At 40.9% G+C, this 22,200-nt stretch overlaps 1 protein-coding gene across 1 annotated transcript in view; it reads left to right on the forward strand.

Moving 5' to 3' along the window:
- pak6 (p21 (RAC1) activated kinase 6) overlaps nucleotides 1–19,116 on the forward strand; it is a 106,765-nt gene extending 87,649 nt beyond the window's left edge. Inside the window, exons 8-11 of the mRNA XM_003200290.7 lie at nucleotides 581–707; nucleotides 3,557–3,682; nucleotides 11,696–11,830; nucleotides 16,193–19,116. Of these exons, the coding sequence (XP_003200338.1) occupies nucleotides 581–707; nucleotides 3,557–3,682; nucleotides 11,696–11,830; nucleotides 16,193–16,360 (556 nt within the window). The 3' untranslated portion in view covers nucleotides 16,361–19,116. The remainder of the gene's footprint in view (nucleotides 1–580; nucleotides 708–3,556; nucleotides 3,683–11,695; nucleotides 11,831–16,192) is intronic.
- The last annotated feature ends 3,084 nt before the right edge of the window (nucleotides 19,117–22,200 follow it).

Raw genomic sequence — 22,200 nt, forward strand, 5'->3', positions numbered from 1 at the left:
ATCTGTGATGCTTGACAAGCAATAATCACCTAATACCATTTATTAATTTTTCTTCGGATTAGTCCCTTATTTATCAGGGGTCACCACAGTGGAATGAACCACCAACTATTCTGGCATATGTTTTATGCAGCTGATGCCCTTCCAGCCACAACTCAGTACTCGAAAACACCCATACACTCTCACATTCACACACACTCATAAACCACGGCCAATTTAGTTTTCCCAATTGCCCTATAGCACATGCGTTTGGACTTGTGGGGGAAACTGGAGCACCTGGAGGAAACCCTTGCCTAATTACCCTGACTTGCCTAATTAACCAAGTTAAGCCTTTAAATGTCAATTTAAGCTGAATACTAGTATCTTGAAGAATATCTAGTCTAATATTATTTACTGTCATGATGGCAAAGATAAAATAAATCAGATATTAGAGATGAATTATTAAAACTATTATGATTAGAAATGTGTTAGGGGGGCTAATAATTCAGGAGGGCTAATAATTTTGACTTCAACTGTATATAATGTGTGTAACGCACACACAAATTATATAATGTGTATGTATGTGTGTTTTCTGGTTGATCAGGCTGAGCGAGGAGCAGATAGCGACGGTGTGTGAGGCTGTTCTGCAGGCTCTGGCGTATCTGCACTCGCAGGGAGTCATTCATAGAGACATCAAGAGCGACTCCATCCTGCTGTCACTGGACGGACGTGTAAGTTCATCCCACGTCATCTGCAAAGTGTGCAAAAACTGACACTGACCACCAGTGTTGGGGGTAACACATTAAAAGTAACACTAGTTAGGTAATAATATGACAAGTAAAGTAAAACTTGCAAAACTGAGGATTAATATTTGAGTTGCTTTTTAAAGAATGTAATGCGAGTTATTAATTCATTTTTCTTCGGCTTAGTCCCTTATTTATCAGGGGTTGCCACAGTGGAATGAACCAAATATTCCAGCATATGTTTTACACAGCTGATGCCCTTGCAGCTTTAACCCAGTACTAGGAAACACCCATACACTCTCATTCACACCCATATACTTTAGTTAAACCAGGTTAAACTCCTTGTAACGTCATTGACTTTCACTTTAAGATTTAAAGGGCCCGTAAGTGGTTTCGTTTGAAAGTGTAGAATCTATATTTTATGCACATATGCATCTCTTTAGTGTTTATTCTACTGTGCAAAAGTTATTTACACTTAAATACACAGTATTTTGGATACCCGAGCTGGGTATTGAAGATTGGTTCATTTTCATATGGTTCATATATGACACATGTACAAGTTATAGCTCAAATGAAAGCTCTTGCCGGTGCTCATACGGTTCTAGCATTCTTTTTACTGAATTATAGTCACATATCAAACAGTTGCCGAATGAATCGCGGTGTTTCCATGGCGCAGAAGTGAAAGCAATACATTTATGATCAATAAGCAGCCCCAGATAGCACAGACAGCTGTCATCTCTTTCCTTATGCTGTGTGCTTCAGGGCCATTCTCCTCTGTTTTTGAGATGATGTGCATAAGTAATCCTTTTATATGTCTGACGTGCTCCAAACACAGTGAATTATGTTTGATCAAACAAAAGAATAGAGAAATATGAAAACAATGATCGCTCCCTGTGGCTTGTACAGCACCTCTCATCAGCTGGATTACAATAACTTCTGCATAGATTATGGTAGAGACATTTTTTTCCCCTATGATTACAGACATGTGCAGGAACCACTAACATTAATTACAGCACGCTAGACCACACACAACCTAAAAGAGACACTTTCAAATTTAAGTTTATAAAAAAAATACAAAAAGCACCTCTTTTTTTAAGGTGTTTATTACAACACAGACGACATATACAGATATTTTACACACTTTCAATAGTGTTTCATGAAAATTCAAAGGGTTTCCTTTAAAATGATACCAAATGTTTGCATTCACACCTCTGCATGTGGATTTGGGAAGCTTTTAAATTTAGGTAGGCAAAATCCAGGCAGAAATGCCAAAATAGCAGCAGAGTTTAAGAAGTTAATCAATTCCCCTATAGTGCATGTGTTTAGACTGTGAGGGAAACCAGAGCACTTAGAGGAAACCCATGCCAACACACGGAGAAAATGCTAACTCCACACAGAAATGCCAACTGACCCAGGTGGGATTTAAACCAGTGATCTTCTTGCTGTGAGGCGACAATGCTAACTACTGAGCCACTGCGCTGCCTGACTCAATATTGTAGTGCATTAACTTCAATAGTAACCTACAGTAATTCCGAATACTTCTACAAGGGTCGCTGAATGCTTGATTTTGATTGGTTGATAAATATTAGAAGTGGGATCTGTAGTATAAGTGGAATAATTTGCCAAAATCTGTCTGTTGAATTATTGGAAACAATGCACTCAGGTGTACTGCAGTGTTTCTCAATTGGTGGGAACATCTTCAGTGGGTTGCGGAGTGTGTGGTAAAAAACAACAACAACAAAAGTTACATTTTTACCTTATTTTGCTTATATCAGACTTTTATTTTGAATGCATAACATCTTCATGTTCAAAACAAGTACAGGCACTCCTTGCATCTTCCTTTGCTCACCGTGTAGCAAAGGCCAAGAAAGCCCACACAACAGCAGAAGAGCAAATAACTGCTGATTATTATAAAAACGGTCAAACCATCTTTATTCAATAACTTGCCTAATTACTCTATTAGATTAATTACTAGATAAACTAGATTTTATACATAATGCAAATGTCATTAACATGAATAATCAACATTATATTCCTAGCATTCATGTTGTTATTGTTACAACTGTTCACAGCTGACCTTGCTAGCTAGCTAACCAATTGCAATATTGCATGTTCCACTATTGCACAGTGTTGCCATTTGGTAACACACATTTTATTGATTTACAAAAAACTAATTTGATTTTAAAACATTTGAGTCGTGAATATGTCATCATAACTTACTGGAGGTGATGTTTCAAATTTTTTTGTGGATCTAAAATAATTTGATCCTTTGTTTTTATTGGTTTACATTTGCATTTAGGAACTACTCACAATAAACACCAGTCTTTCAGAAATTGCGCTACAGAAAAACACTGGATGTCATGTGACTTAACCAAAGCACATCATTGGCTACTCTAAGGTCTTCTCTTTCCAACAACAAAAAAATAATAATAATAATAAATTGTTGGTCTTAAAGAAACAGTGGCAGGAAATGAACATGAGTATCATGTTACCATATGGTTACAGCGTGCAGTAGAGGGTTAAAAAGAAATTGGGGGGAAAAATAAACAGGGCTAATAATTCTGACTTCAACTGTATATTTTTTGCATCATATATATTCTATATAAATACAATGATTAAACACAATTCTGTGGCTCCTGGTCAGCTATAATCCAGACTCAACATTGCTTATTTTGCGATGTGACTATTGCGGATGCGCACATTGCATTATCGATGCTGAAACCATATATTGTGCAGGCCTATTATGCATGTATATGTTCTGTTTACTAGTTAATAAAGTCAATGCAACAAATATATGTGTCTTCTTTTACCTCTTGTCTCTTTGTTTGTCTATTCAGATCAAGCTGTCAGACTTTGGCTTCTGCGCTCAGATCAGTAAAGACATCCCGAAGAGAAAGTCTCTGGTAGGAACGCCGTACTGGATGGCTCCTGAAGTCATCTCCAAATCTCCATACGGAACTGAGGTACAGATCAACAAAACAAATACACATCACTATGTGTCCATCTAAAAATGCACAAAACTGGAATACTGCACAAAACATTTGTGAATAAAGCAGCATTTCCAGTGAAAGAGAACAAAATGGTCACTTCTTAATGAACTTGCAGAAATATTGCTGAGAGAAGTGTAGTTCGCTGCACTGCTGGGATTCGCCACTGTGCGGTTTTTTTCTTGTCTAATAAATGAGCTGCGCCTCAGAAGATGAAACGCAATGAATGCGGTGGCTTTTGGAGGCGTGAGACGCTTTATGGGAGCGCAGACAGAAGCTGAAGACAGTTCTGGAGGAAATAATAATAGAGGAATAATAAGACGGAAGCACTGTGATGACGGACTGACGGAGGGCTGAGGCCTTTTACAATCAGCACAACAACATTTCAGGGGCCTCATTTACGAAGACTTGCATTGACTTCATACTAAAACATTGCGTACGCACAAAGCTGTAAATGTGTGTACGCAGAAAGAAATTCAGATGTATGAAACACTGCGTAAGCCAAATCTCACGCATATTCTTTTGTACATCTGAATGAACGTGAAACTGAGCGCAACATGCACGAGCGCAAAACCCCTCCCTGCCTCCTCCCCCGTATGAATATGCTAATGACTCTACTTTGGCAAAACCCAACGAAAAAGCAACGGCAAAAGCAAGCAAGAAGAGAAACTTTGAACAGAATGTGAATTGGAGGTGCTGCTTTCGGAGGTAGACCGGAGAAAAACGGTGTTATTTGCAAGTTTGTCCTCTGGAATCAATAACTAAAGAAAAAATAGAGTGGGAGAGTTTAGCTGACGCGGTTAATAATTTTAGATATAGTAGGAACTAAGACTCAGTCACAGACCATGATCATACAGGAAAGAGAGGTTATTGCAGTGCTTCATAATGTTAAATCACACAAGGCATCTGGCCCAGATGGCCTGAAGGGGAAAGTTTTAAAAGAGTGTGCGGAGCAATTGGGTTATGTGTGCACCAGACTGTTTCAAGTATTTCTAGACAATGGTTTTGTACCATTAGCCTGGAAAAATTCAATAGTTATTCCAGTACCTAAAATACCTCATGTAAAGTCCTTAAATGATTTTCGTCCAATCACGCTTACGTCTGTTCTTTGTAAATGTATGGAACGAATAGTGTGTAAGGAATTGTCCTCTCAAGTTGAGAAGACAATGGATCCCCTGCAGTTTGCTTATAGGGCCAACAGGAGCACTGTGGATGCCTCTCTTACTCTTTTGAACCAAGTTCAACATCATCTAGACAGGCCATATACGTATGTTAGAATACTTTTTATGGATTTCTCAGCTGCTTTTAATACTGTTCAACCTAATCTTCTTTTAGAACGTCTTTATAATTTAGGAGTAAGTAACTGGTTGATTATGGCCCCGTTTACACTAGTGCGTTTTAGTTTGAAAACGCATAAGTTTTGCTACGGTTACGCCATCCGTCCACACTACGCCGGAGTTCTCGAGCGCCGAAAACGGAGCTTTTTGAAAACGCTGGAGAGGCCGTTTTCATTCTAAAACGCTGCTGCTCCGTCTCAGTGTGGATGGGGAAAGACGGAGGCGGGGCTGCAAACGTTCGCCTATCTGATTGGGGCTTTTCCTCAATATTAAGTAGCCTAACACACAGTTCAGTCTCGCATCCTCTTCTTGTAAGTTAAGACTTCGCAAGTTAGATCAAGGCTGCAGTCTCCCCCTTCTCAGTTTGATATGGAAAACATACCGAGGACACGGGTAAATCTTCAAAGGGAACAGTGCACTTTATAACTTTATTCACATCACCTTGGCTACGTTGTTTCACTTTCTCAACAATAAAATGTAAACTTGATATAAGGAACTGCCTATTTTCTTTTTAATATTAGCAACTTAACAGACAGCAGAAATGTTGAGGCGTCGTGCTGCATAAGATGAGCGTCATCTTCACTGTGTGGATATTTATAACAAAACGGAGCCGATAACAACTGCCTCCTTTCAATTTCAGTGAAAATACGAAACACACCCTCTCTTTTGCTGAATATCAGTTTTAATAATCGATAATTATAAAAGTATAACATACAATAAGTTTATACATTGTGGGAAATAAAGGCAAGCGATCAGTCCATGTACCTGGATTAATCATTAGCTTATCTTTGCGCTTAACCAAAACATGTTACCCGTGAACAAGTAACTTAATAGATTCCAATAACCAAAGTCAGGGAATTGGCCTATGTCGTTAGATAAAGACAACAACATGAATGAAATATCACGTTTAGCAAATATAGTGAGATTAGATCCAGCGGGAGATGCTTGATGAGCAGTCCGACAAGCAGAGCTCTCATCTGGGTAGAAATGCTGGAGCGCTTGCCCGAGAGTGTGTGTGTGATCACGTGATGTGCGTTTACAGCGTTTTGGTGTGGACGGAGAGCTGTTCAGAAACGCTGGGTAAAACGCGAGTGAGGACGTGGATCGTTTTCATTCTACAACGCTGTTTTAAAACTAAAACACACTAGTGTAAACGGGGCCTATATGGATCAGAGAGTTTTTAAAAAACCAACCACAACGTGTCTGTGTTAATCATGCTATGTCTGACTGCTCTGTTTTAAATATAGGGGTACCTCAGGGATGTGTACTATCACCTCTTTTATTTTCTATATATATTAATGAACTGCAGTGCAATATTGATGACAATCTCACACTCATAAAATATGCTGATGATCTGGCATTGGTTTCATGTCAGGAAGAAATGAATAGCTCCTTATATTTTAGATATATTGATAGTATTATAGATTGGTTTGGCAAAAGTTCATTACACCTAAATATTGGGAAAACAAAAGAGTTATGTCTGGGGAGTCAAACAAGAAGAGTAGATACTGGACTCTTTAAACCAGTCACCATAAACGGACAAATAGTAGAGCAGGTTTCAAATTTCAAGTATTTAGGCACAATTATTGACAATAAACTGAATTTTAATAGTAATGTAGAGGCGGTTTATAAGAAAGCAAGTCAGTGCCTCTATCTCCTCCGCAAATTGAGAAGTTTTAATGTTAGTACACAGACTTTAAACTTGGCATATAGATCACTGATAGAGAGTGTTCTCACATATAATATTGTTTCATGGTTCGGTAACACAACACTTAAACAGAAAAAGAAATTAGCGCAAATTATCAATCAGGCAAATAAGATAACTGGTCACAAACAGCATTCATTGCAGATTTTTATGGAAAAAAGAGCAGTTGTGATTTTTAAAGATAATACACACCCCCTTCACTCAGCATTTGAATTGCTACCATCAGGACGCAGGTTTAGAATTCCTAAAGCACGAAGAAATGCCTATAAAAAGTGATTTATCCCAATGGCAGTTGTTGTTCTAAACCGGATCAATGTTTGTAGTGAATGAGGTGGTTACCAAGTATGATTTGCAGTATTGTGCATGGGGCTAATTTGGTTTTTAAACTTTTAACTTATGTTGTTGTGTTGATAAGTGTTATTGTGTCGTTGTTGTATGTTTGTAATTGTTGTCCTAAATCCAGTGTTGAAGAAAAATTTCCTTTCTGTGTCAAGCAGAACGGACAATAAAGTTTAAACTAAACTAAACTGAACTAACACCGTTGGGTCTGAACATCGCACTGAGTGGATTAAAAAAGAAATAGTGAGATGTATAGGTGTAAAATTTTGTAGTGTCTTTAACAGCGTGAGTGGCAGAGCTCGTAAAGCACATGGCATCATGTGTTGACACGTTTGAACATGAACTGGGTTCGAATCCAGCATCTGTTGAACTCGTTCTTCTTTTTTTCCCCGCTACATATCAGATTTTGTCTACTCTTCATCACGAGGAAGACAAGTAGGAATCATTAAAAAGTGTGTGCATCATATTTTATTTGCAGATTTATTGAATGGAAATGTTTCTGATTCATGTATGCAAATTCATCTTCAGATGGCGCCTTTATAGCAATGTGCGTGCAGTCGATCACTCCGGTTACATTGTGCAAACCGGCGAACGCTGCAAATTGCGCTTTATTGTTTGGCTGGTCAACTGCATGGTATGGAAACCTTATATACCTGCTAGACATGCGGATTAACCCGTCTCATGCAGCTGCCATCGCACGGCTCAAAGACACTTTTAAGTGTGCAATTTAACACAACTGCCTCTAGGAGTCGCCAATGGAAATAAAACACACACAAGAAATGCACGTACGCCAGACATGAAGTTAGCTTGGACCAGCGCACATTCCCACGTTCATTTCATTGTTAGTTAATCCAAACGTGAGCGTGAAACCTGGCATACGCAAAGTTTTTGTGCATACGCATCGTTGATACATGAGGCTCCAGATCTTTCACTATGGAAACATGGAAAGCTGCAAAATCCATTTATGCAAAGTCCGTGAAACACATATTTATATCTGTGAAATCATCTGTCAAACACTACATCACCTCACGCACATGCGCATTCATTCACTAAAGGTGTTTCCATCATAGTTTATGCACATTTTGCTCTTATCAGATTAAAAGTTGATCCTACTCAGGGATGGGAAGATTAACCGATATATATCGATACGCGGTCATGCGCGTGCACGATGCGAGTGCATCGGTTGAGCAGCAGAGAATGAATGAAATTTTGGAAGCAAATCGAGATGCATCGGTTTTTGCGAGATGCATCGTTTTTTCCGAGATACAGCTTATATTTTTAATATAGAATGTATTTTTTATTTATTAACAAGTGTTGTCAACCTGTTTTTGGCGCATAATTTAATCGACCTACATAAAGTAAGCCTTAGCAACGGATTTGCGGATGTGCACACACTACAACTCAGTGTATCAGGTGTGCGGATGAAGCTAGTGGAGCGCCCTCAAAAAGCGCGAGAAGCAAAACAAACATTTTATTCCCCACTGAGTTTTAAATCTAAAGTATGGCAACATTATGGATTTAGGATGGACGACTTGACAGGACAGATGCTATTTGCAAAATGTGTCGCGCTTCTGTAAAATACGCGGGCAGTACGACTAATCTGAAATCTCACTTGAAGCGGCGCCACGGTGTTGTTGTGAAAGCATCTTCCAGTGTTTCTGCATCCCCGGCTTTCGCACTGCTTCAACCAGCTCCAAAAGTGGTGAGAAAAGCATCGCAAGTTTTTTTTCCATGCGCAACAGTTCTGCTCGCTCTACGCCAATAACGAATGCTATTGCATTGTTCATCTGCAAAGATATTCAGCCTAGTGTCACGGAGAACGAAGGTTTTAAACACCTCCTCCTGTTAATTTTTATTTAATAATAATAATAATAATAATAATATTAATAATAATAATGATAAAAATAATGGGTGTTTTATCAGCCTGTTGTTTACAGTGACAGTGATGTTTCAAAGCAGCATAACACTGCTAGTTCACCACCTTAAGTTTTGAATAATCAGTGGCAAAATATCTTTGTAAAACTTGTTTTCATAGTTGAAAAGTTAAATCACAATTCTTGTTGTGCAATGCTAAATTTATTTATGTTGAAAGAGTGCAAATATATACATTTATAATATATATTGCACTTATACATTCTGTTTATCTTGAAAATACTTAAATAATATGTGCTATATGTTCTAAAATGGCCCTCTACTGTAAACTGACACTCTGGCTCTGAGAGAAAAGCCAGTTTGTAAAAAAAAGTCTTGGTTTTGCTTGGTTTATAAATAATCAAACTCATTCAATGGCACAGCATCCTCTTTCACATCATCTCATAAACTTGATCTAATTAGTTAGTGCTGAAATATCGCATCGTATCGCGATATGGGTGTGAATCGTATCGTGTTGCATCGCAATATGTCACAAATGTATCGCTAATATATCGGATCGTATTCTTTGTATCGAGATGCGTATCGGATCGGCATTATAGCTTAGATGCCCAACCCTAATGCACATGCAATATTCCAAAACTCAATTAAAAATAGGTGGATAGCAACATTCTTCTTTGGCTCTCGGCGAAGGCGGTCGCACTTTTTCCCTCTCCGTCCCATATCTCTCTTTGCTAGCTCCTCTTGTCTTCGTCTTATTCTATCTATGAGGCTCTCCGTGCTCTGCTATCCAAACGAATAAGAAATTATTGATTTGATCAACTGGTCTCTGAATGCGATTGAGACCATCTTCTCGATGAGACTCGGGAGAGCCCACTTGTCCTGCGGGGACGTTTGCAGCTGGATACTTGATGGACGGGTGGGAGAAGTGGTGCGCCCTGTGCCTGGCTGCTCTGTGTCTGGAGGATATTGAAGATATTTACCTATTGGGAACTTTGATAACAGGGTTTCTGCTGATGGACTTATGCGCTGCCCTGGGGTATCGACAATTGATGAAAGCGGTCAGTGCTGCTCAAAACCCCACCAGGCTGGCCGGCTTGATTGAAACATATATGAGTATGGTAGCAAATGCTCAGAGTATGGTCCTTGACCGCAAATTGGAAAACATCGTGGTGAAACTAGCAGCTCTGCAAGAACATTTGGCCAGATCTGGAGACGAGTGACAGACGTTAAATATCTGTGAAATTGGCAGACATTGACCTAAAACTAAATGACTTTTCGTCTCCTTCGGCTTCCCTGTGTTTTCCTGCTAGACGGCCTCAGCTGGAGAAAAACAACTTCTCCCGGATAGCAAGATAAGGAGACACTCTGAAATTCCTGCTCCCTGTAAAGGACACCTGTTAGACTCTACAGGCTTACACACAATCACATACACAGCTACAGATAGACAATCACTACCTAGCTCCTCATCCCACGCCTTTGTGTGCTTTCATCCACTGCACTGGCTGCAGGACCAGATGGCTGCCCGCTCTCATCAGACTATATCCACACCCCCTGTTCCCATCCCCTGTGGCATAGTTATGTCTTGTCTGTGTGTTTACGTAGTGATTGCTGGGCTTTTTTTTTTTGTCCCTGGTCTCACGTTGCCCTAATTCAAGAGCAAGGCGAGAGGGAGTTTTTTGTTTGTTTTTTGTTTGCCTCCCTCTCCTGAAATGTATCTCCTTCCTTTTCTAAATGCTATCTCCTTTGTCCTGTCTTCCCCTGAAAATTGTGATGTTTGTGTCAGGTTCGATGAAGGGAAAAAGGAGCGAGGACCCAAGCGCAGAGTAAATAGGATTTTATTAAATAATAAAAATAAAATAAAATGCAAAATAAACAACCCCGAGGGGGAAAACACTAATAAAACAAATAAACAAACAAACTTGACTGGGCAGTCACGACAAGGCAAGGCTGGACACAGCAGGACAGGTAAAGATGGACAACATGTGATGACGAACTCACACAGGACAGCAGACATGAGGGGTTTATAAACTGTAGGAAATTAACACACAAACAGATGAACATAATTAACTAATAATGGGCTTACAAGGAGGGTGGGACTAGACAATAGACGGGAGAGCGCATGACACAGAGAGACAACACAAGCCATGCGCTCACATAAAACAGGACAACAACATGCAGCCAATGAGAGAACTCATTAACTACGTGTTCAAGACAACACAAGCACAACACCGAAGCATGACAAAAGCACGTGACCACAATGTAAACACATAGCCACGTGCTTTAACAGACGCAAGACACGAGCACACGATGAATGAAAACACTCACTCTTTGCTCACACACGCAGCGTGCATGCTTCATCCCAGCGCCGACCAGAACCGAAACCAACTAGACTGACACGCTGGGAATGAAACACCTTGCTGCAGACAGACGAAAACACAAACACGAGTACAAGAGCGTCTGAAGCGGGAGCGTGCACACTCTGCGTACACTCACGACGGCGCGTGCACACAGAGATAGAAACAGGACCAGACATGGCTAGTGTCCGAGCTCTGCCACCAAAACAAGAATTTACAAGACCAGAGTGGCAGAACCCTGACAGTTTGTGTACGGTCGGGGGGGTTCAATTTCACTAAACGAATTTGTATGTGACAAATAAAGACCTGATTTGATTTGATTTGACATAGGTAGTACTAGATACATGTAAAAAATCTGATGATACCTGTGTTGTATGTGCAGGTGGATGTTTGGTCTCTGGGCATCATGGTGGTGGAGATGGTGGATGGAGAACCGCCGTACTTCAGTGAAACTCCTGTGGCGGCGATGAAGAGACTGAGAGACGAACTTGCACCGACTGTACGAAACGTCCATCAGGTGAGAGGAGAACATCAACACAAGACTCTAAAGCCGTGGTCACACTAGAGTTTGAGCATGCAAAATTCTGTCATACGGCACTGCGAAAAGGGGCAGAATTAAACAAAATAATTAGACATTAAAAAGCGAACATTGCTCCATATTTGAAATTTCTGTCCAGAGAGGTCATGTTTATATCTTCGAACTTTGTAATGCAACGATCTGCGAAACTAGTTGCACGAGCTTGCGTTTCCGGTCTGCCGCATTTGCATGCGTATGAATGGAAGTCTGTAGGGAGAAAAGTCCAGTGTGACCACGGCTTAACACACATATACACAAAATAAGCCAACATCAATAGCTAAATTAAAGTACAAATGAAATCTAAACTAAACTGATCAAACTGTTGGCCGGCAGCTAGCTCTCTGCAACTCTCACATGGTCGCCCACTGAAGCTAAGCAGGGCTGCGCCCAGTCAGTACCTGGATGGGAGACCACATGGGAAAGCTAGGTTGTTGCTGGAAGTGGTGTTAGTGAGGCCAGCAGGGGGCGCTCAACCTGCGGTCTGTGTGCGTCCTAATGCCCCAGTATAGTGACGGGGACTCTATACTGCTCGGTGAGGGCCGTCTTTTGAATGAGACATTAAACCGAGGTCCTGACTCTCTGTGGTCGTTAAAAATCCCAGGATGTCCTTCGAAAAGAGTAGGGGTTTTACCCTGGCATCCTGGCCAAATCTGCCCACTGGCCTCTGTCCATCATGGCCTCCTAACCTTCCCCTTGTCATAATTGGCTTCATTACTCTGTCTCCTGTCCACCAATCAGCTGGTGTGTGGTGTGCGGTCTGGCGCAAAATGGCTGACGTCGCGTCATCCAGGTGGATGCTGCACACTGCTGGTGGATGAGGAGATTCCCCCTGTGTGTAAAGCGCTTTAAGCTCTCAGAAAAGCGCTATATAAATGTAAGGAATTGTTATTATTATTATTAACCATATTGATTTTGTTAGCTCACATTGCTAGTTTGTAATATTGTTAGTAAAACAATATTCATGGGTCATAGTGAGGTCTTTTTGGCCACCAGCTGCTCCAAATTCATCCTAAGTAAAGTTTTATAAACTATTTTCAAGAGGAGCATGTGATATGATTGATCGTGGCTGGTCTCTCATCTGCAATCATCGGTAAACCCATAGGATCAATCCAAGTCTATGATATATAGCCCATTTTCAGCTTACTTCCCTTATCTTAGTTTTTGCAGAATCTCTCCCGTCCACCCAGCCTGATCTCACGAGAAAACGTAAGTATTTTACGTTTTGGCAGTTTAGTGGAGTTCAGTTGTAAGAAATTGTACGATTTTAAAAAGGAGGCGTGGCACCTAACCCCACCCCTAAACCCAAATCATCATTGGGGGATGAGCAAATCATACTAAAATGTACGAATTAGATCGTACGAATTTGTACGAATTAGCCACTAAATGAAAAAGTTACGAATTACCGTGAGATTGTGTTGGTCCACCCCATCTACTCCTTTTCTTCCTTTACCTAGAGAAGCTCTCAAGACTTTCAAATTCTTTCTTTAGCTCTTGGCGAAGGCGGTCACACTTTTTCCCTCTCCGTCCCATATCTCTCTTTGCTAGCTCCTCTTGTCTTCGTCTTATTCTATCTCTGAGGCTCTCCGTGCTCTGCTATCCAAACGAATAAGGAATTATGGATTTGATCATCTGGTCTCTGAATGCGATTGACACCATCTTCTCAACGAGACGTTTGGGCTTGGGAGAGCCCACTTGTCCTGCGGGGACGTTTGCAGCTGGATACTTGATGAACGGGTGGGAGAAGTGGTGCGCCCTGTGCCTGGCTGCTCTGTGTCTGGAGGATATTGAAGATATTTACCTATTGGGAACTTTAGCCCCTTTCACTCATACAGACCTTTCCGGAAAATTACCGGCAATTTTCCGGAAAGGTTGTATGTGTGAACAGGTCCTTTTTGAAAATACCGGTAAATTCGTTCTGGCTATTTTCCGGAAAGAGAAGTTGTAAGATTACCGGCAATTTGCCGGAATGCTGCGCTGTGTGAATGCAGAAGGAAGATTGCCGTAATAAGCGCGTGCACGTCTAGAACGTGCTGACGTGAGACGTCTGCTTTAGCCAATCACAACAGTCAGACGCATTTACGTCCGCGCGGTTTATGAGAATAAAAGCCTTTGAATATTTTTCCAGACACATTCAGCTGCTAGAAGTTAGTCAGATCACGTTTATATGTTCTTCTTAATGCCAACTGTATAAATAATCATCGATGAGATGCTTATGATAAGCCGCTGTTTGTTTACCTTCAAGCTTTGCGTGTGCCTGTGAAACAGCCTGTGAGCGCCTGCACACGCACATATTATGAACATCTCGACATGCGAAAGTGATCCTGCGAAAGTTGTTCACAATATTGATCATCCACAGAGTTTGTAATGTAGTCAAATGTTTACAAATACAAGCGCAGCCGTTTAAAGCTCATTTGTGGTGAATGATGTCAGAATTTACGAGAGGGTGCTCGCTGCAGAGCCATTTGAGGAGAGGTGAGCTCCAGAGAGGGGGAGCATGAGCTGTCGCTCCTCCTCCTGTAAGCTGTTTTAATGCGTACACCAACCCCACCCCTAACCCTACCCCCAGTGACATCACTCGTAGAAGAAGTGCAAAAAAGGTGGAGCTCAAGCTTAAGCTCCCCCTCTCTGGAGCTCACCTCTCCTCAAATGGCTCTGCAGCGAGCACCACTTGGAATTTACCGGTATTTTGGAATAGATGTGTGAATGCTCTTTTCCGGAAAATTTCCGTAACGTCCTCGCCTGTGTGAACAGCGCTTTTTTGAATATACCGGTAAAGTCGTTCCGGAAATTTTCCGGATATTTACCGGTAACACTGTGTGAAAGGGGCTTTTGATATCAAGGTTTCTGCTGATGGGCTTAAGCGCGGCCCTGGGGTATCGACAATTGATGAAAGCGGTCAGTGCTGCTCAAAACCCCACCAGGCTGGCTGGCTTGATTGAAACGCTGATAGGTAGGCTTGTTAATACTCAGACTATTGTCCTAGACCGCAAATTGGAAAACATCGGTGTGAAACTAGCGGCTTTGCAACAACATTTGGCCAGATCTGGAGACAAGTGACGAACATTAAATATCTGTGAAATTGGCAGATATAAAGTTGAAGTACGTTTCTACTCTTTCAGTTCCCCTGTTTTTTTTCCTGCCTCAGCTAGAGAAAAACAACTTCTTTCTCCCGGATAGCAAGATAAGGAGACGCTCTGAAATTCCTGCTCCCTGTAAAGGACACCTGTTAGACTCTACAGGCTTACACACACACACACACATACACAGCTACAGATAGACAATCACTACCTAGCTCTGCATCCCACGCCTTCGTGTCCTTTCACAAGAAAGTGTATGTGACAAATAAAGGCCTGATTTGATTTTGATCTCAGATCCCTTTTCTCTTCCGGGACAGGGTGCCAAACCTGCTAATAGTATCAAGCAATATCTAAGTGTGAACTCTTGAGAACTCTTGACTAGCCACAGGGAGCACTGGGACATTTTGTTTGTGCTGCTTCTGTTATTAAAATATTGGACATGTGTGCACGTGTGTGTGTATTGATTATGGTGGTTTATGAGGACATAAATTTGTGTGCTGTCATGGCTATGACCTATTACAATGTTAGGGTGGTTTATAAGGACATGCCCTGTGTCCTCATAATACAAAACTGTAAGGGTTGGGTTTAGGGATAGGGCTACATAATAAGCTTTTGTACAGCATAAAATACATTACAGCTATGGAGAGTCCTCATAAAACCACTAAAATGAACATACAGTTGAATCAAAATTATTTGCCCTCCTGTTAATTGTTTTTTTCTTTCTCAAATGTTTCCCAAATGATGTTTCAGAAATTTTTTCACAGTATTTCCAATATTTTTTCTTCTGGAGAAAGTCTTATTTGCTTTATTTCGACTAGTATAAAACTGGTTTTATTCAAAAGCGGTCAATATTATTAGCCCCCTTAAGCAATATTTTTTCAACTGTCTACAGAACAAACCACTGTTATACAATAACTTGCCTAATTACCCTAACTTTACCCTAATTAACCTAGTTAAGCCTTTAAATGTCACTTTAAGCTGAATACCTTGAAAAACATCTTATAAATATCTTGAAAAATATCTTGTCAAATATTATTTACTGTCATCATGGCAAAGATGAAATAAATCAGTTATTAGTAATGAGTTATTAAAACTATTATGATTAGAAATGTGTTCTTTCCGTTAAACAGAAATTGGGGAAATAAATATACAGGGGGACTGATAATTCACAAGGGCTAATAATAAATGATAATAAACAAAACTGAATGTGTGTGTGTGTGTGCAGGTGTCTCCAATGCTGAAGGACTTTCTGGACCGTATGCTGACGCGTGATCCTCTGGAGCGGGCGAGCGCCACAGATCTGCTGGAGCATCCGTTCCTCCTGCAGGCCAGTTCTCCACAGTGCCTGGTGCCCCTGGTGGAGCAATATCGCAAGCGCATGTCCCGCTGCTGAGACGGAAACCAGAACCACGGTCTGGACGATCTGCTGTCCGCTTCAGAGCTGCTGACGGCCCCGGAGACGCAGGACAGATGGATGTGATGAGCAGACCACAGAGATACTCCATTCTCTACTGCACGACCACACATTTACAGCGGGGTAAATAAGAATTGAACACGTCACGGTTTTTCCGTAGTCAATATATTTCTTAAGGAGCTGTTGACACATTGTTGGATTTACTCATTTGTTTTAAAGTAAGTAGTTGTAAACAGTTTATATGGGCTAATTTTAAACAAATGAAATTGGACATTACTAGATTGGATTTGTTTGTTTAAATTCAGCCCATATAAATTGTTTGCAACGAATTACCATAAAACAAATTATTAAATACAATAAATCTTTTTTTTCAGTGTATGAAATAGTTCCAGATTTTGGTCAATACTCAAACATCAGTAAAACAACAACAAAAATCAAGCCAGGCTTATGGATACGTGCCCCTGTATATATTTATAATGAGCGTGAAATATGTCCCAGGAGATACATTTTTTTGCCGTTTTTGTTTTCATGAACCTGCCAGAGGCCGATGCGTATACCTGTTCAGATCTCAAATGTCTCTGGACCTAGCTATCGATCTGATCGACAGTGTTTATAAAAGCAATCCAGAAAAAGAAAAGCCCTGGATTTGGCCTGGTTTTTACAATTTTTTCAGATCTTAATGCATTTCACCCTGTTATTTACCCTGTTATCACCCTGTTTATTTTATTTTTGCCTTTTTTTTTACATGCTTTCTGGAACCATTCTTCGGCAAACTCAAACCCCATCATCGCAGTTAATGCCTCTTTGCATCTCAATTCATCCAACATACATTGCAAGCTACTGGGTAAACTGGTAACATTAGAAAAGCCGTCCATACAGAGGGATGTGGTTAGAAGCCATAGGCAACATAACTAAAGGCTCATGCACAAAGGGACGCTCTTTTCCATTGACGTTTAACGCTTCGTGACTAAATAAAGGCCGCCAATGTGATCGTGCACACTAATGCGCAAAATGGCAGTCGTAAAAGTGTGTTTTTTAAAAGAAACGCCTCATGCTTGTTTTTTGTTTTGACCGTTTCAAAACCTTCTCCACCAATCAGATTGGCACTTTTGTTCACGTGCACGTTTAGCAGAGGCCAGCTAGTGAGTGGAACCATGCGGAAGGTCGCCGGTTCGATACCAGCTCGGAGCGGGTTGGGTGGCGTAGGTTACATTGGTGCCGTGACCTGGATGGGAGTGAGATTTAGGGGGGTGAGTGTAGCAGTGGCCAGCTAGTGAGTGCTGTGCAGGTAAACCTCACTCCTCTGACCTCTAAAGGTGCTCTAGCAACAGACGCTAGAGGCCATGGTCTATAGCCTCCTTGTTAGAGCAACCGACTGCCATGCAGAAGGTCGCCGGTTTGATACCAGCTCGGAGCGGGTTGGGTGGTGTAGGACCGGCGGGGTTACACATGGAGCTACTGAAGTTACAGTAAACAGCACTTGGAGGCGCTCAAGCGCAAACCTGTCAATGGGAGGACACATTAAAGTAGATGCCCAGAGGCGATATGAACGTGGAGCTGCTCATTACTCTGGTGAACAATAATAATTTCTTCATTGCTAGTGCTGGAGCTGCTACTTGAACCATTTATAATAACAAGCGTGTCAACTTTCTGTCTTCTTCTGTGTTACAAGCGAGAATCAGAAGCTTAATGTTGTGTAGCGCCATCTAACATCAAGGAGTGATTTTGCATAATCTGTCCAATGCCAGTGAAAATCATTTCAGTTTGAATCAGGAACAACGTCTTAAAAAACGCTGACGAACGCAAACGAAAACCCTACTGAAAAATCCAGCTTAAACCAGCCTAGGCTAGTTGGCTGGTTTTAGCTGGTTGACCAGGCTAGTTTTAGAGGGGTTTTGGCCACTTCCAGGCTGGTTTCCAGCCATTTCCAGCCTAGTCTTAGCTGGTCAGGCTGAGAGATGACCAGCTAAAACCAGCTTGACCAGATTAGCCAGGCTGGGAGCCCAGCCAAAACCAGCTATGTCCAGCTTAAACCAGGCTGGTCAAGCTGGCTTTAGCTGGATTTAGCTGGTCATTTTCCAAAGGCTGGAAATAGCTGGAAACCAGCCTGGAAATGGCCAAAACCCCTCTAAAACCAGGCTGGTCAACCAGCTAAAACCAGCTTAGGCTGGTTTAAGCTGGATTTTTCAGCAGGGAAGCATTCCGGTGTGTACGAGCCTTTACACATAATTTCTAAACTGATTAGTTTTGTTTTCGATGTTTGTATGGATTACTTTGGTTGTTACTGACATCTGGTGACAGTTTCAAGTCAACAGCACCTTTAGAACTATGTTTTCTGTGTAAAATGGTGACGTGTTCAATAATTATTTTACTCGCTGTAGGTGGTTACAGGCAGTGAAATGTGACTGAAAGCGCCACATATTCTGGGTAAAGCTGCTCATTTTCAGCATAATCGAGACTCTGGAATTTCCGTAGACAGAAACGAAAGTCATCTGTCTCATGTTTAAGTTCACTGAGCACATATTTTTGGATATATAAAAGTATTTTATAATGCATAAATATACTGATTTTGATCTCACCATTGGTTTTAACAGCTACGCCAACTTTATTAGTAGAAACAATTTACTTTTAATTCGTTAGTCATGTCATTTATACCATAGGGCTGTTGAATGATTGATTCTGATTGGCTGATGAGCATTCTAAGTCCTCTATTTCAAATAAACACACAGCTAAAGTAGTTCCGGCAGGTTTTGAGCACTTTACAGCTCCATATCACTACGCTGAATGCTTTCAGGTAACTAAAACAATCCAAAAATCACATCAAAACACAACAGAAGGCTTTGGTGGAGATGTGGAAGGAACTAGTGCTACACACATAAGCAAAAACCTGACAAATAAAGTCTCAAATACAACATCTTAACAGTGGCTTTTACTTTAGAAACCAGAGTATGAGCAGAATAATTCACTCACAGCCATTGGATTATTAGAAAATCATGCATGAGTTGTGATGACACTCTGCTTCCTGACAATGTTGAGTGTGCATTATTTTCATAGTATAAGAGGAATAATCAACTCTGGTTCTTGGAATATTATGCCATATGTGTAACAGCCACTGTTATATCTTCGGTGTGCATTATTTTCAAATAATTTAATTGGTTCCAACTACAATCATTCAACCCACGCTCATTAATTGATACGTACCCCCATATACATTTCTGGAGAGCGCAAAATACTTCCCAGGAACTACGTGTTTTTGCAGTTTTTGCGAATCCACCAGAGGCCGCTGTGTGCGTCTTTTCAGATCTCAAATTTCTTTCGCGCCTGCAGTTCTCGCATAAATCCATCAGAGGCCGCTGTCAGCTGACTGAACAACCCTTCTCCTTCCCTAAACCCAAACGATAGTGTTTTCTAAAGTGATCCAGAAAAAGAAAAGTCCTTGCCTGATTTTTGCCACGTTTTCAGATCTGTTATTTACTTGTTTTTTACTTTTGCCTTTTGTTTTACTTGCTTCTTGGAACCGTTCTTCGCCAGACTTGAACCTCGTTGTCGCGGTCAACTCCTCTTAGCATCTCAAGTCTGCCGACATACATGGCGAGCTACTGGGCAAACTGGTAACAGTAGAAAAGCTGTCCACACGGAGGTAAGCGATCAGAAACAGAAGCCACCAGCGGCATCATACCACCCCGTAGCGTTTGTTTTAAAGATGAAATGCAGCCATACATAGCTCTGGCTACATAATTAGAGATCTCCAGAAATGTATACGAGGGTACATATTCACAATGAGTCTGTGTTGCAATTATTCCTTACTTAATTTCAACATTTACTAATACATTACTCAAGTTAACAGTTATTTAATGGACCTGAGCTTTTATGAACTAACAACAAATCATTTGCAGTTCATATGAAAATGATTCATCTTAATAAAAGTACTGTAGCCAACTCTGGTTAATAAATTAGCTAGCATTAACTAATTGAAATGTATTGTAAAGTATTAACTTAATATTTATTTAACTACGGTGTGGAATTATATACAGTTAAACTGATTTGCGTTACATGTATTTTGGATAAATGACAACAAGCTTCAGGCTCATGCGATCAGATTTTAATGCATTTTGTCGCTTCACTATGAAACAAATGTATTTTTCTTCAGTATTTTTGTCATTTTCAGGAACAAATATCTTAGGTGTTAAATCTTGAGAGCTGATAAATTCTTCAGAATTGAATTTTTTGATAAAACCAAGAAAAAAATTGCCAGAAGCGTCAAAAAATAAACCTGTTTTCCCTTTAAAATGGTAACTAGTTTGAAGCTGATAATGTTTTTAAATCAATATGCACCAAGGACTCCTTCACAATAAGTCAACAAGCATGTATATATGCATGCATATATATTTATACAACAGTTCTGTATGGTTCTCGAATCTGATTGGCTAATAGCTGTGCAATATTCTGCAATATCAGCACTCGTACTGTCTCTTGTGTATTACTCCACCCACATGACAAGCAGAGGAATAAGCTCACTACAGTTTGACAATATTGCAGCTGTTGGACAACATAATGTACTTTAGAGGCTTTTAGGAATGTAATTGTTTAGATTGCAACTATGCAGTTAATTAATAAGGATAGTGCCTATTTTAAAATATGTATGATTTCAGATTGAGCACGTTGGCGGCCATCAGAAGAGCAAAGAAATTGACAGTTGACATTCCGCCACAAGATGGCGACAGAGACTACACAATAATTCCTTGTAAGTGACATTCTAAGTCAGGGGTTTTCCCGCCAGGTTTTAGCCTGAACCTGATCGTTCCCACTTATATTCAGCTTTTGTTGTCCCGCTGCCCGACCCACTCTGTTTTCTACCCGCCGTGCTCAATCCCGCTAAAGAGCGGGGGGAGAACCAAACCAAAAACCAGCCAGCTATACAGAGTCCAGACAACCTATAACAAGCTGTCTGTATTAAACACACACACACACACACACACACACACACACACACACACACACACACACACACACACACACACACACACACACACACACACACACACACACACACACACACACACACACACACACACAGCAACAAACAAGCTAAACACAGCATCGCGCTGTTTCATTTACACACATACATACACGTGCTCGCTCGCTCTGGAGTTGGGAGCGATATTGCTAGACAGCCCGCTCCTGTCCCAAATTAAACCCGTTACCGACCGCTCCCGCGCTTTATTTGGAAATTTATTCCCATGCCGCAGAAATCTGGTCGGGACAGCCGCGGGAATGCAGACCTCTAGTGCCAAACTCATTTTAGCTCAGGGCCCACATGGAGTAAAATCTGTTTACAATTGGGCCAGACTGGTAAAATCATAGTATAAGTAACGTGACGTACTTGTAGAGCGCGTATGCAAAGACAGGTGGGGAGAGAAAGGGGTGCGCAACATATTTGCGGGGGGTGGGTGGGAGGTGAGACGCACGATTTCCGGGAGATTATAATTTGTTTGCGGGTATCCTTGAGTCTCTATGCATATGCGGGAGACTCCTGGAACTTCCAGTAGACTTGGGATGTCTGCAGAACAATATCTCGGTGTCTCATGCAGCACTTTAAGTGAGGTTGCATGGTTTATTTGACTCCTGATACCTGGCATCTTTCAGCTTTCACCAGCCCTTCAATATCAGGCATCACATCCTGAGTGGCAGTCAACTTCAGGATGTCATTCAAGTGCTTATGCGTGAGCTTTCTTTTATTTATTCTCATTACAGAGAAAACTTGCTCACAAATATATGTGCTTACAAACAAAGTGGCTAATTTGTATGAATTCGAACAA

Source organism: Danio rerio, chromosome 17, assembly GCF_049306965.1.
Source record: "Danio rerio strain Tuebingen ecotype United States chromosome 17, GRCz12tu, whole genome shotgun sequence".
Classification (NCBI taxonomy): Eukaryota; Metazoa; Chordata; class Actinopteri; order Cypriniformes; family Danionidae; genus Danio; species Danio rerio.